Genomic DNA, 15,836 nt, shown 5'->3' on the forward strand with positions numbered 1-15,836 from the left:
TAATAAAGCCTGCAGCGTGCTCCCTAGTCTAAGACCTTTCATTGTTTTGTATTTAATATTAGAATCCAGCTTTTCCTACTTGGTTTCACAGAAGTATTTGGCGACTGAAAAACAACAATCTTGACTATGTTGAGGGTACTGAGGAGATCCTCAGTTTGGTGGGTAAAACTTTGTATCTTAATGAAATCAGACATAATTTTCAGAATTTCTATTCCAGTTTCCAGGGTTGCCCACATTTTCTCTACAGTAAATTAGAGGCAACACAGCCTTTTCAGCAGCATCAGGTTTGGGTTAGAAATCCTGATCATTATATCTTTACAAATCACACGAGGGAAAGAGTAAACAGCATGTTTCTTCGGCCATGTTCTAACAAACATTTTTGTTAGGCAATAGAAAAGTTCTGTAGTATTTTCAGAAACATTTCTTGGTTTTTTGTAGTTAAGTTTTTAAACTAAGTGTTCACATTTGCTCCATTCAGAATGAGAATCAGCTACCTACTGACAGGCAGCTGTTTCTAGTCTTCTGTTTCTCAATATTTCAATGTTCAAATGTCATAGAGCTTGAAAGGTGGAGAAAGACTCTTTTGGTTGGGTGCTTGAAGAGCGATCTGTTTAGTTTGGAGGAAGGCTAAGATATGACCTGTTTAAAATGAATGGATGTTTCTACATGGAGAAAATAAATAGTGTTAAATTCACTGTTTTGTTAATGAAAAATAGTCAAAATGGAAACCAGGCAAATTCAACTCCAAATAAAGCTCTCATTTTGATCAATTAGACTTAATAATAACTGTTGGAAAAATCTGTCAAGGAATTGATTTAATAACCATTTCTTAATGTTCTCAGTACTGGATGTCTTTCTAGAATATATTCTTTGTCTATACACACACTTCTGAGCTCAATATAGATTCTACTGAGTGGGAAACCATGACACGTGGGAGGTTACATCCAATAGTTAAATCATCTTGCTAACCTTAAACTCTGCTAATGGTATAATATTGCAGGGGGTTCACGGAAGAGCAGCAAAAAGTAGCTTACAGATTGAGAGAATTAATTTTTGAGATCAAAATGTTAAATATGTACAGTTTGGCACATGAAGACATGAGAACATAAATCTGCAAATATTTATAGATGTGCTGGGAATATTTAGCATAATTGAAAAGGTTTACAACTGGGAGAAGTCAGATGAGGACAGTTCTTGGAATATGTGAGAAGACTTTTTAACAGTAAGATGGATAATCTGACTTAATCATCTAAAGTTAGTCTCAAAAGCTTCATTTTTAGGAAATTTAATAAAAATGAAATTGAATTAAAGAAACCATATTGAAAACACAATAGCACCAACAAAGATGCTCTAGATCCTTGTTTTGCTCTGTTGCTCTTTGTGTTTGTCAGTGGATCTTGGAGAACAGGGTTGTCATCTGGGACGCCATTGCCTGCCCTCATTGCCAATGCTTCTCTTCACTTTCTGATGTCTCATTTTGAGTAGGGATGCCTGTTTGAAGAAAACAGAAAAGAAGCAAACAAAAGTGTGGATGTGAAAACACTCCATGATTTCACTTGATGGGGAAACTGAGCTGAGTCAGGATGTAGATAACTTGCCAAACCCCCCTGAGCATTTCTTGTTTAAACTGGCTTTAAAACTAAGCTAGAAACAGAACTGCAGTAAGATTATTCACTGAAGTGAGCTGTCATTAGAGCATGGCAGCTGCATCTGGTTTTTAATAGTGTGTTAAATGTTACTGAAGAATATCCTCTGCTGTCATTTCAGAGTGGATTGGAATAGTGATCGCAATACCCCTGAAAGAAATTTCTAGATCACAGTGTAATTGTCTCTTGCCTTAAGTTCCCATGGCCCCAGTTTCGTGACTATTTTTGGAATCATAACTGGCATTGTAAGATTTTAAAAATACAGTATGATTCATCATGTCGCTAACTTTTGTTTGTGTGATATCCTGAATTCTGCAACAGAGGATAAGAGAAATTAATTTATACAATAAATCTTCAAGACACTGTTGAATGAACTCAGTTTTCAATAAAAAATGAAGAATTCTTATTTTTTATTGTTTGAAATGAGTCTTGACTTAAATTTGCATGTTATTCTGAGACCTTCAGATTATAAATCAATCAACTGAAAATGTTTCCTTGTAATTCTAGTTTTTACCTGTACAGCCTTCTGATGTATAGACTTTTGTGTTACTTGTAAAAGAAAATCTTGAACATGAAATTTATGGTAGATTTTTCTAAAGGAAACATCATGGACAAATAAGGAAGATCATTGAAATGGAAAATGTTTGCATGTTGTGATTTTTAGTATTCTTCCACTTAGGCTCTGAAACTGTATGTTTGACCCAAGCTTATTTCCTTTCCATTAGCAGTCAAAATGACAGAAAGAAGAGTACAACCCTTTCAAGAACTTTTGTTCTTTATCCTAGCATCTATATACAGTCCAGCACAGCTTTAATTCATCTTCATTTAATTTGGACTTTTAACATAATGCAATAATTTGTATATCGTTCTGTTCAGAAAAGACAGATGTTGTGTTTGTGGTGTCTGCTGTATTTTTCTGTATAATTTTAGATATTATTTCCTAGGGAGATGACATTTATATGATCACTTTAACTGTTTCCCCCTCTCCCCTAGGTAAATTTTGACTGATTTCAGCCAGCTTCAGGGAAAAGTTAAATATATTCCTGCAGATTGGTAACTGGACAGAGAAGAGATAGCCTAATTTATGTCCCAGCGAGGAAAGGCAGAAGCAGGGGCTCAGCAGTTACCTGCTCTGTTCCCTGCGCCAGTTGGCATGGATGAGCTCAGGGCCAGCCAAAAACATTGCATTGCCCACTGTGGTTGATGGACGGGTGAGAAAGCTGTGGGTAGTTTGGGGGGTGTATGATAATGAGGAGATAGGAATGTGGATGTATGGGAATTGAGATTTTTGTGGTGCAATAGTGTATTTCTGTCCTGTATCTTCCAGAATAATCCATGAAGAGTAGATTATTCGGGTTTTGCAGAAATGGGAAACTCTGTACTAATTCATAGTTTTCTTAAATGTTTATAAGTCCATAAGTATATGGAATAAAATTAGATGATGGTTTAATTTTGTCTGTGTTAATATGTGATGATACCATGCTACCTCAATAGATGTTCTGGAGGAACAAAAAAAACCCACAAAACCAAAACCACCCAAACACAAACTGACTTATTTTAGCTGTCTTTGACCCAAACTTTAAAAAGGAGCTAGTAACAGCAAAATGACCCAAAACCTCTAAAAAGACTAGGAAGCCACTGATGACCCTGATGTTGTGTGAAACATTGAAGATGGAGTTGTCCACCTTCTCTGGGATGAATGGTAACTAACATCTACTTAACTAGACTTAGAGGACTCAAAATCCACTCAAAGTGGATTTTTTCCCCAGTAACTCACCCTGTACCTCCCCCCCCCCAATCCACTAAACATTTAGTGTAAACTATTATATGGTGGTAGATAGTTTGGAAAAGTAAGAAGAAATTGGGTAAGTGTGGGATGATCTTTCCCAGTTCCAGGAAACAGTGGCTTATGACTGGTATTTCTCAGCCAAAAATTTCAGTAGGTCATTATAGTGTATAATTTAATCATCTTTAGATCCATTTATTATTTTGAGTGTTTTAAGTTTTTAAAAGCTTACATACTTTTTAAAATTAATTTAGCTAGTACGGAGGCCAAGGTTAATGGTCTAAGATTTACTCTATTGCCTTAAAATCCTTAAAACAATATGACATTGGACATTTCTCTGATACAGAGCTTAGTTTAAGCAACAGATTGCTGACTGGACTTATATGTGGTAGTTCAGCAAAGTCTTATTAGAGTTCCTTTATCACACTTGCATGAATATGATTTGCCTCTCAAATCTCATTTACTGACACTTTGAGATAGATTCTTTAATTCCTGTCTCACAAAAGACTGCCTTCTCTAAGTTCACCGGTAGTGAAAACTGATATAAATAGTTAATTTGGCTTTCTTGCTAATTCTTTGTTTTCCTGGAACTTTCACTTTCACCCAGATCATAACTCAGCATCATCAGTTCTAGACAGTCCTACTGATTGTGGCATGTTAACAAAAATAAAAAACTCATGCTAGTTTTCAGATCTTAAGCAAATTGCTCTTTAACAACTTGATGGTTTCTTTTTATCTTTTTAAGTTTATTATGGTGTTACCTCTAATTTTCCAGAGCTTATGCTTTGTTGTGGTTTCCTCACTTGCATACAGCTTCCAGTATTTGAAGCTTGCTGTTTTAATTAAAATATTTTTGTAACCTTTAATTGTGTTTGTTTTTCATTGCTCTAATAGTCTCTTTGATACTGTCCTGTATTTACTCTGAACATCTAATGCTATCTTTTTCTACAGTCTTAATATTACCTTCAATCTTTTTATACCTGTATCTTATTCTCCTAAGCTTTCAAAGTACTGTAATAATTCTGTAACTTTGACTTTTACTAATTAAAGATTTCCCTGGAGAATTAACTTAAAATTGACAAGAAAAGAATTATTTGCCCTACCTATCTATTTTGTGTACCGTTTGAAGAGGATGAAATAAATGTCATGATGATGAATAATTTTCACTGCATAGTCCAAGAGTTCAGATTTGGGAATTTTTAGTATTAGTGATGGTGTTTAGTCCTGAAGGGTTGCTACTTGTATAGGTCCTTTATATTTATGGCATGAATTGTGTTATTTACAAAACTTTGGTTCTGCTACCAAAAGATATTGCACAAGGCTTGAATGTTACTTCAGACAATTGTTTGGTTTTGCTGTGGGATAAATAAAAAGTTCCTTCCATGTTGAATTTTGTAAACATAATCTGCGTTAGAAGTCTCTCTTGCAGATCATAAGTTCGTATCTACCGGAGAGGCAGAAGTTTGCTGTGTCTTTACAGGTCTTGTCCCACTCTCCCAACGATAAGATGGAAGCCAGGCTTTTTTTAAATTCTTTTTCATTCTTTACTGGTGACAGGATAGCTACTGACTTGAATACTGCCCTTCCAGTTATTTCTTTCTTGTGAGCTGTTAAGGAAGGAAATTTCTAATAAGAGCTATAACTGCTTATTTGTTCTAAATTCTTGAGTTTTGACATGTTTGCTTCAGGCACTCAGCTACCTTCATGCATTCTTCTCTAAATTCAGTATTCATTGAGGTTTTACCCAAAGAGATTGAAAACCCTTAAAATATATATAAAAAAAGCCTCCACCCCCTCTTTTGCTTTTCACTTTTGCTATGAGACATGCTACTGTCCCCAAGCAGTGCTTGCTTGTCGTTTAGAGCCTGATTGCATGTGACATTGCTATCACTTTTGTGACCTGAACCTTAACCTCCCGTGCTTGTCCTAAGAGTGTTCCCATCTCAAGGGCTTGCAAAGTAGCAACACAGTTCCTCCTGTATACGCTCTGAAAAAAGATATCTCTTGATTTTCAGAAGAGAGTTGTATTATGAACCAGAGAACCTGTTTCCAAAGTAGAAGAGCAGTTCTTAAACTCTTGCACCTCTTGAGTTTAATTGCCTTTGGAATGGCTGCTGTTTGAGTTTAATTGTAAATTATTATGCAATAGGATAAATATACTTGCTTGCCTGAGACACACAGCTGTATCTTACTGAGTTTGAATATGCACGTTGTTTGTTGGATGGCTCTGAGGACTCTCACCTTACCAACATATTCCTCTTTCTTCCCTTTTGGGGAGCTTCTGATTTCAGGTGAACTCTCTCAAATTAATGCTGCTGCTGGGTTCTACTTCTGACACCGAATACAAATTACTTTTCCCTACTTATTGATTCTGGTAGCAATTATATGGGATGAGATGATCCATAATCTTTGTAGAACGGCTATACTACTTTATACTGTAATTCACCATAAGTCACCTAATTTTGTTATATGTGCATTTAAACTTCAAAGTCATTGATAGCTAAACCTAAATTGTAGTGATGCTTAAGGCTGGGATATTTCTCTGTTGCTAAGTACCTACTTAGGAAGTTTTGAATTTCAGAGTAGGCTGATGAAGCATTATTGCAGCTGTATGATTGTATTTGGCATTTTGGTATCTAGTTCTGATATTTTTCCGTATGTATTACATTATAATCACTCAATGCTGCTATTTGTGCTTAGTTTCACAAGGAAGAAAAGTTTATCAATAAGAATAGAAACTTACAACAAAGTTTCTTCTCTGTAGCTTTGTCAGTAATCTTCCGAAGGTTACCAGAAATGCAGTTGGTATATTTATACTGAATGCTTCTAGGGAAATTTGGATTTGAAGGATAGTAGCTGACAAATACAAGGTTTTCTGTGAGAGGTGCCTATGTTTGCCTTTGTTACAGAAGGGAGAGAGTTGTCTCTCTCAGAGTAGTTGGTATAATGGAAAAGTACTCCAGTTGCCAGCTTGCTTTGGTCTGTAGACAAACCAGCTATTGTACTAAATGGAATTGCTCCTTGACACTGGGCAAGGATTTAAATTTTTGCTTGTAAATTTGTATCTTAAAAAGATAATGTCAAGGTAATTTAAAATAATAAAACTGTTCCATGTGAATGCTCAAAGAACTGAAAAAAATCTGTGGCTTTTTCCATAGCAGTGAATCTGAAAGCTGCAGAGTGAGAATATATACAGGTGATAATGCTGTGGGGTTTAATATTGTGCAGGTTGTAATTGTCATGGAACTTCTTCTCTTTAGGATATATGCTTCTGTCTAGTTTTAGTTAAAAAAAAAAAAAATTCCACTTATTAAAAAAAGTTATTTATGTATAAATATTAATTCTGGTATGTGTATAATAATTCTGTGGCATGTTATTGATACCGTACTTTTCTTTTTTCCCCTCATCTGAACAGCACCCGGCAATGCCATCTACTTCTTGATGTCTTCAATTCTACAGAACATGAGTTGACCATCAGTGCTAGGAATAACGAAGATTTAATTCTGCATGCTGGGGAATGTCAACGGTAAGTGCTTTCAATATTAAAAGGGCCCTGTTTTTAACCCTATTATTTATTTATTTATATGCCATTGATGATATTTGGGGCCTATTTTTCTTTTTAAACATTGTACACATGTCAAAGAATATAAGAGTTTTACTTTCTTTAAGGTGCGTCACTGAGGTCTAGCAATATCTCATGTGAATTTATTGTGGCTATGAATCTAGTACTACTGAAAATAACAAAATACGAAATAGTTGGTTCTGAGGTGTACAGATGGATATAGCATTGACCTATCTTGTTTAACTCGTTTTTGTAGAATCTTTTAATATAATTTTCATGTGCTCTGAATGTAGTTCTGATGTTAAAACGTCATCTCACTAGTTTGTTATCCTTTCCCAGTTTCAAATAGTCTTTTCTCTATGTAATTTCCCAGCCATTTCATCAGTTTTTGTAGAAAGAAAACTGCAGGAAAGAAAAACAGAATTGAAGAAAAAGCAATCACAATCTCTGTGGAAAAAATATTCTAGATTAAGTAGGCTGTTATGTGTATTGGTTCTTACAACCCTACTATGGTGATGCAAAGATCATTTTGTAGCAAACTATAACCATTATTTGCCATAATATATCTACCTAGGATTCCTACTGCTGACTGTACCCTAGGTTGCTTGGTTTATCTCCTTAAGATGATCATTACATCTAGATGACACCATTTTCATCTTAAAAAGATGAAACTGTGAAAAGGGAAATGTTTCCATTTGGTCATGGGCTATCTGCACAGTTATCTTATTTGGGAGAGTTGTGCTGCAGTCTTAAATCATGCAATTGATAAACTTGTTGAAAGAGAGATACTTTAATGTCTTCAAATCTCAGTCTGAATATTAAGTTCAAAGTAAAAACACATCAATTGCGAGGCATGCAATTATCAAAAAGAAGTATAGAATATGTAACAATAGCAGTGAATTTGGAATGCTTTTTGCCTTAATGACTCCGAAAGCACAACCATGAGAAAATACTTTGACTCAAACCAAGGCTGAATTTTCTCAGTTTTACTTTATCAAGGAATGGACAAAATATCAGTAACATACAGTGCTTGTTCCTTTTGTTTAGAAAGAATTGGGTTGTTTTCTTTTTTTAAAAGCAGTCTAAATACTCACCAAAATGTTCATGTTCTTATCCGTACTGTTTTGTAATTTTGTTTTTATGCCTCTTGCTATTTCCCATCATTTTTGTAGGTGGTAAACTCTTGAAATTTTTCACTCCCAACTTTTGGGACAATATGTAACAAATAGAAACAATGCTACAAATAAGGTTTTAAAATTACTTTGCATCTCCTTGATTGAATTACTTTTATTTTCCTATGGATTTAAGAATTTAAGTTTAAGTATCCTTAAATCATTATATTGTAATGGATATAAACGCTTTCAGTAAGTCTTTTGAAACAGTCATTTATCAAGGCAGATTGTGTATTTGTTGCAAGTATTTAAACCTTTTAAGGATAGTGATTTTTATTCTTATTGCAAAATATTCTATTGTTTTACCCTTGGTTAGAAGTTGCACTGAGTTTTCTGTCAGTTCTAAAGTAATTTGTTATCTATTTCTTGAAAGATGAGTGCTTTTAAGTGTAACGATGTGTATATAGCTCCTATGCTGCTTAGAGTTTTAATTTTTATTCTGATGGATCTGCTACAGAAACTTAGGTGGAACATACACTGGGCCTTAAAATTAGCATACTCCTCCTCCTCCATAACAAAAACAAAGTGCTTTTGTTAATCTTACACACACACACACACACACAAAATCAGAAAGCTTCCCCCTTTTTTTTGATCAATGGTTCTAGATCTTTCTTTTTAAACATAGGACAATTATTCTCAGGAGTTTGCATTTGAACCAAGTGTGTTCAGCCCAGATACACAGTGCTTTTCAACAGAGCCTACTCTTAGATTCTCCTTTCATATTTTTTTCTTATCTTTGGACATTGATTTTTTGTTAATATCTGATTAATATTTAAAGAGAGGCTTTCAATCAAGTTCAGTTTTTTTTCCCCTTCCCTGTGCCTTCTTGATTCTGTCCTCATTCTTAATGTTTTCCTCATTCCACTTTCATTTAAATTATAACTTTTTTGCCAGCTTTGGTCACTCTTGCTTCCTTTTGTAATCTACTCTCCCTCCATTCATCACCATCATTTTGAAATCTCCTGTCCTGACAAAGTGTAGATAGGAGGAAATTGTTTTCTTCGTTCCTGTTGTTATTGCTGGAGACTCTAGGTGTTTTCATATTCTCTGCCTACAGACCTACAGAAGGATAATGCTGCATCCTGCTTACTGCTTGCCTCTTTGCTTCTCACTTTGTATGTTTGGAAAGTAAAATAACTTGAAGTCTCTGATGCGTTGCTTCTCTTCTCTATATTATGGAGCCGTCGCTGTAGAATATAAGTTTTGCCCTCCTGTGCCTGGTGAGAGGGAATTTGCAGGGGATTCTTCCATTGCTTTTATGTAAAATGAAGAATGGCGATGGAAGGCTCTGGATGCTACACTTATTAAAGCACCATAACTCCATAACATATTCGATTTGTAACTAAGGTCCACAATTGACTATGAAGCTGGAAATGGGGAGGGTGTAGGAGATGGAAGCAGAAATGCCAAAAGAAGTCTGGGATCAGCAGCAGATCAGTACTGGCACTGCCAAATCTTGCTGAGTCCGTGCAGGGCAGTCCCTGGTATCCATCCTACAGTATCCGTATTATTTGGTGCATTCCAGCCCCCTCCTGTTCTCTGGCTTCTTTGTGTTTATGTAAAATGGATCAAATGCATAGAATATTACACACCCCTTTTACTTTAAGGTCTGAAGTGAAGTTTGCTTCAATTAACTTAGAGATAGGGAAATAATAGCTGTGACAATAACACTGCACGCAGTATGAAAAAATGGTGTGGTGGGTTGACCCTGGCTGGACGCCAGGTGCCCACCAAAGCTGCTCTATCACTCCCCTCCTCAGTTGGACAGGGGAGAGGAAATATAATGAAAGGCTCGTGGGTTAAGACAATGACAGAGAGATCACGCAGCAATTACCGTCACAGACAAAACATCTCGACTTGGGGAAATCAGTATAATTTATTACCAATCAAAACAGAGTAGGGTAATGAGAAATAAAAACTAAATCTTAAAACACCTGCCCCCCACCCCTCCCTTCTTCCTGGGCTCAACTTCACTCCCTATTTTCTCTACCTCCTCCCTGCCAGCAGCGCAGGGGGATGGGGAATGGGGTTTGCGGTCAGTTCATCACACATTGTCTCTGCCATTCCTTCCTCCTCAGGGGGAGGACTCCTCACACTCTTCCCTGCTCCAGCATGGGTTCACTCCCATGGGAGACAGTCCTCCATGAACTTCTCCAACGTGAGTCCTTCCCACAGGCTACAGTTCTTCATGAACTACTCCTGCGTGGGTCCCTTCCATGGGGTGCAGTCCTTCAGGAACAGACTGCTCCAGTGCGGGTCCTCCCCACGGGGTCACAAGTCCTGCCAGCAAACCTGCTCCAGCGTGGGCATCTCTCTCTACAGGGTCACAGGTCCTGCCAGGACCCTGCTCCAGCACGGGCTCTCCATGGGGTCACAGCCTCCTTCGGGCATCCACCTGCTCTGGTGTGGGGTCCTCCATGGGCTGCAGGTGGATATCTGCTCCACCGTGGACCTCCATGAGCTGCAGGGGGACAGCCTGCCTCACCATGGTCTTCACCAGGGGCTGCAGGGGAATCTCTGCTCCGGTGCCTGGAGCACCTCCCCCTGCTTCTTCACTGACCTTGGTGTCTGCAGAGTTCTTTCTTTCACAGATTCTCACTCCTCTCTTCAGCTGCAGTTGTACAGGTTTTTTTTCCCCCTTCTTCAATATGTTATCCCAGAGGCGCTACCACCGTCGCTGATGGGCTCAGCCTTGGCCAGCGGCAGGTCCGTCTTGCAGCCGGCTGGCATTGGCTCTATCGGACGTGGGGGAAGCTTCTAGCAGCTTCTCACAGAATCCACCCCTGTAGCCCCACCGCTACCAAAACCTTGCCATGGAAACCCAATACATGATATTATACTGTTAAGGAAAAGTGACATCCTTTAGGCCGTTAAAATACTATCTGGAAAATATATGCCTTGTTGTACAGTAAGATTATTCTGCTGACTAGTAAAGATTATCATTTTAGCTTTCAGAAAACCTTAAGCTTACAATTTACTGTAATTTTTCAGTCATTGACTGGGAATATTTAGTGTGTGCATTGTAACTGTTCTCAGATATGTATGTAAGTAATGTTTCTGAGAGGCTTCACTCTTTTCCCTCTATTTTAGGATAGAGGAATACATGCTTTGCTCCCCATTGTTTTATATTAAGAAATGATAATTTGGGATCAGTGATTATTTTGTTCACTCATTTTTCTGTCTTTTATCATTATATTTTCTGCAGACACACAAATGGAAAGGATCAGCCTTTCATTTTTTTCCTTTCTCCCAAGATGTTACTTAGTGATCTTCATACTCCCCTTTTTGGTTTCCGTATGATTTGAAATGTTCTTTTGTGTCCCATTATGGGACAATTAGTGTTATGTTTTACTTTGAGGCCTTTATTTCTCAGAAGATTGTGCTGGTGAGGAGAGAGAACTAAGAGTCATTTGGAGGAGAGAAGGAAAGGGAAGGAAATTTGCCCTCCCTCTCCTGTGAGGTGGCACGTTGCAGAGAAGAGAGGGGCAAGGGTTTTGGAGCGTCCTTTGATGAAATCCTGAAAATTTAATTAGGTTTCATTACAAAGCTAGATGCAAAATCAAATTATTTTTTTTCTGTTTACATCTACAAGAGTTTTTTTAAGCTTTAACATACACGGGGAAATACATTGGACTACTGGTGTCCCAGCAAAAAGTTGTCAGGCAAGTTACTCTCCTGAAGTTCTGGCTGCAGTGAGTGATGCTGATATGTTGGCAACATCTTCAGGTAATAAAAAATATGTTTGATACACCACACTGTGGTGTCAACATGTTTTGTTAATTGATCTGGTTGAATATACTTCATGTGATGATGAGGGAAACAAGTTTGCTGACCTATGCTATTGGAAAGTTCAAAGCCTTCAGATATTTTGGTTGACGAGCAGAGCCTCCCGTCTGCAAAGCTGTTTCTTGAAATAGTCAACTGCACACTGTTGAAGGGGCTTTGCTATGAATGTAGAAATGTTTTTAATGTAATCAGCAGTAAAACTGAACTTGTTTATCACAGTGATGTGGCATTCAACAGGTTGTTCTGAAATGAAGAATATAGCAGACGGCTCTGGGAGGGGAATTGTATTATGTATGTTAACAAAAAAGTGTTGCCACTAGCAGTGATTTTAATTTATTGAAAAACTTAGGTATGGTAATTATTGTGTTTCTTACTTGATTATCAAACCATTAAAATTAAATTTCATGACAACCCTCATTTATGCGTAAATCACTTCATAATTTATGGTAATAGGTGTTATCTCATTATGTGCCCCAGGATATCTCATTTTGTACAACATACCCTGCATTGCCTTTACATTTCTATTCTGTGCACGGTGTGTCTGGCATTCGGGAACGGCAAACATCATCGTCAGTGGAAGATTTATCACGGTGATGGTCTGAGTAGATCAATCCTCTCATCTATCCTTGCGGTGCAACACAACAGAGTTGTTAAAGTCTTCCATGTATATGAGACTCCACAGTTGGTGGCTGTAGATAATAACACTTCTAGACATTAGAGTTTTGGCCTTGGTGTGAGGACCATAGGGATTAAAGCTTTGGACTGCCCAGGAATAGGACTGGAGTGAGGAGTTAAGAAATGAAGAGCAAACAGGACCTGGGTAAGAACAGGCTGGAGAAAAAGGATCAGATGGTGTCAGTCATGGAGGAGCTGTGAAGGATCTCTAATCATTCAGGCATCTTCCCAGCCAGAGAGGATATCTTCTCCACTAGATGCTGGAATGAAATCTAAAATTTTTTGAGTGTTATATTTCCTTGAGAATAGTAAGTAGCCCTGAAGCTTCTGAACAAGTGTATCACTGGTGCAGGCCATCATAAATGAGGAAATCCTTTTATTGGTAATTCAAATGGCAAAGGCTTTTGTGCAAAGTTTACAAGTCCTGATAAGTACTGGTGATCCATGTGAATGCCGATGTGAAATAACGTGATGGATTTTTTTTTTTTTGTAATTGGGAATTGCATAAGAAAAAATAGGCTAAAGAAATACTACGTATTTAGCAAAGCCAACACTCAGAAGTTCAGAACTGCCAAGCTTCGTGCTGGGGCAGTTCCTGCCTTTTAGCAGGGTTATAGGGTTAAATGAGTGAGTTTACTTCTACATATCCACTGTAGTAAGTTGTTTGGTTTTGGTTTTGGTTTTTTTTTTTTAGGTCAGCAGAAGTATAGCTATTTTTCTCAGTTTTGATAAGTGAACTCTTGTGTGTATTGACTTCACCTATTTTTAAATACTTTTTTGCTTAAATTCTAATGAGTCAAGAATAATTAAAGAAACATTATTATTTTCATTTTTATACCTTTCATCACATAGTATGGTGTTTCTTTCATGTATGGAAAGTAAAGATTTCTTTAAAAGTCCATTGTGTGCATACTATTAATGAGGGCCATTGACTACTGCTGAATTATTTTATTTAAATGTGTTGATTAATTGAGCTGTGAAGTCTGTGATGTGGTATACTGCAGTTTCTGCAGTATTAGTTAACAATGCACATACATATTGAAAACATTTTGAAATAAGTCTCTTCCAAAGGGTATGAGAATTAAAAATTCTGCCCCTTTTTAAACCATAAGTTCCCTTAATAAATTTATTGTCCATGTGTAAGTAAATCATGATTGTTATGTCTCGTAGCTGCCAAGTCAGTGTTTAATTTGTGCTTTTGTTTATGACAGGGCATGTTGTCTGTATGAGAGATTAATGATTTTTCCTTACATTGTTGTTACAGTTTATGTTTTAAAGGCAAAGCTGCTATGGCTAAGGCTTTGCATGCTGTCATTGATAGAAAATAAAATTTCACAGCAATTTCCCTGGCTCTTCATGTTAAATCCATAGCAAGCTCGAAGTTTCTGAGATACCTTCAAGTAAAATTAAAAAATATCAAAGGATGTATTAACTAAAACATGAAAATCACCTGCTGTTTTCAGGGTAATCATTTTTACTTTGTCTTTTACTTGACATTTGTTAAATACACATTTAATTTTTTTAAGGCTTGCCTTTTTTCACTAATAGCCAAATCAATCTTTAAATATACTACAAAATTTTGGGTGAATAATTAGTTATTTTCAAGAAAGAAGTTGGAAAGGAAATGTTTGTTTGGGTAGGAAAGGGTGATATATCTAGCACTGGCCAGATCCATAGTATGATCCAGTTCTAATATTTATATTTATTTCAAAGCACTTTGCAAAAATTGGAGATGTGTACAGGAAGAATCTGCAAAAATTATAGGCTAAGAAAATAATAAACATAATAATAAAAATTAAAGAGCAATAGAAGGTATAATAAAGAGAATTTTCATTTTTGGACTGCTTTATGGTTAGAGCACTCAAGGAATTTCTGCGCTGAAACGGGGCATGCTTCCCATGAAAAGTTAGTCCAGATGCTCTTTTGAAGTCCCTTCCAACCTTGGCTCATCTATGATTCTGATTCTTTGGTAAGCTGCAAAGGCATGATGAGTGATCGCAGGGTGGTTGCAAGTCCTCAGTGTGAGTGTACTGCAAAAAACCAAATGTGATCTGAGAACAGGACAGACAAATAGAAGTAGGGAGTAACAAGTGAGAGTTATGACATTCGGTTCTGGTCACATGTATACAAGAAAGAGGAGATCAAATGGTAGAAGATGCAGGTAACTGATGAAAAGAACGTAGACATTGACTTTGGTTTGAGAAGCGCAGTAAAATTTAAAAGGGATTATTAATGTATTCTATGAAGTTGGGGGCAGAGAAAGGCTCTCTTAAAGGTTAAGGGAGGTGAGGACACCAAGAAAAAATGAGCTTTGACCTGTCTATGAATATGGCTAGAAATGAAAAGATTTCCAGGCCTCAGACATCATCAGATTCTTCAGCAGGCTCCCTCACAGAGAAGTGGAGGCAAAGAACCTGGCTGCTTCTAAGATGTCCTCAGCGGAATTGCTAAAGACCTGCCTGCAATTTTCGCACTTTCCAACAGGAAGACCATTTCCAGTGTTGTGTCCTGTAATTGATGATGCGAAAACAAATGCCCTTGTAAGTTTTACAGCAACAAATACATGTTCCTCCCTCTGTTCCCTCCCCAGCACAAGATCATATTTTTGTTCTGGAAATATAGTTATGGTATATTTCTATAGGCAATATGCAAGAGAATCTCTTTCCTACGATTTGCACTTGAATTTAGCATTTCTGTTTCTGTCAAAACCACACATATTTGGAACACAGATAAACCTGCCTTCTCTAATTGCTGGTATGGAGACTTTCCCCTTTTCTCAGGTTTGTCTGTGTAAGGTGTTTCTCCCCTCCCCCAGCTTCATTTGAAAGCCTCAGTGTATTGCTTGTGTGAATTGGAGGATGCTACACTGGGTAGGCACCTGGTTTGGTATGATATGACTTCTCAGAAGATCTTTCTCTTCTTCCCACTTCTTCAAAAGTAGATCTAAGCAATTTGACTGTTTTTCTAAACTGGGCATGGCTAACTCACTGGATCTAGCCTGCATGGCAATTTTTCTGACCTCTTTGAACATTAACTTGACCTCAGGAGATCCAATTTGCACTATTTCTAGTATTTTGTGTATCCAGCTAGGGAAACGGGAGGTTTGTGAGTGCAGGCCAAGATTGTCTCTGACGGGTTTAAGTTTAATAGGGTACAGCATAAACATGCCTGGATAGGTTGTCCCTTATACAAAATATCACACAGATATA

General features: G+C 37.2%; 1 protein-coding gene across 5 annotated transcripts in view; it reads left to right on the plus strand.

The window, feature by feature from the left end:
- The window catches only part of TRAPPC9 (trafficking protein particle complex subunit 9), a 544,235-nt gene that overhangs the window by 200,656 nt on the left and 327,743 nt on the right, over nt 1-15,836 (plus strand). For all 5 annotated transcript variants that reach the window (XM_072851835.1, XM_072851836.1, XM_072851837.1 and 2 more), the window contains one exon: nt 6,848-6,958. In XM_072851835.1, the coding sequence (XP_072707936.1) occupies nt 6,848-6,958 (111 nt within the window). The remainder of the gene's footprint in view (nt 1-6,847; nt 6,959-15,836) is intronic.

The sequence above is a fragment of the Ciconia boyciana genome, chromosome 2, assembly GCF_034638445.1.
Source record: "Ciconia boyciana chromosome 2, ASM3463844v1, whole genome shotgun sequence".
Taxonomy (NCBI): domain Eukaryota; kingdom Metazoa; phylum Chordata; class Aves; order Ciconiiformes; family Ciconiidae; genus Ciconia; species Ciconia boyciana.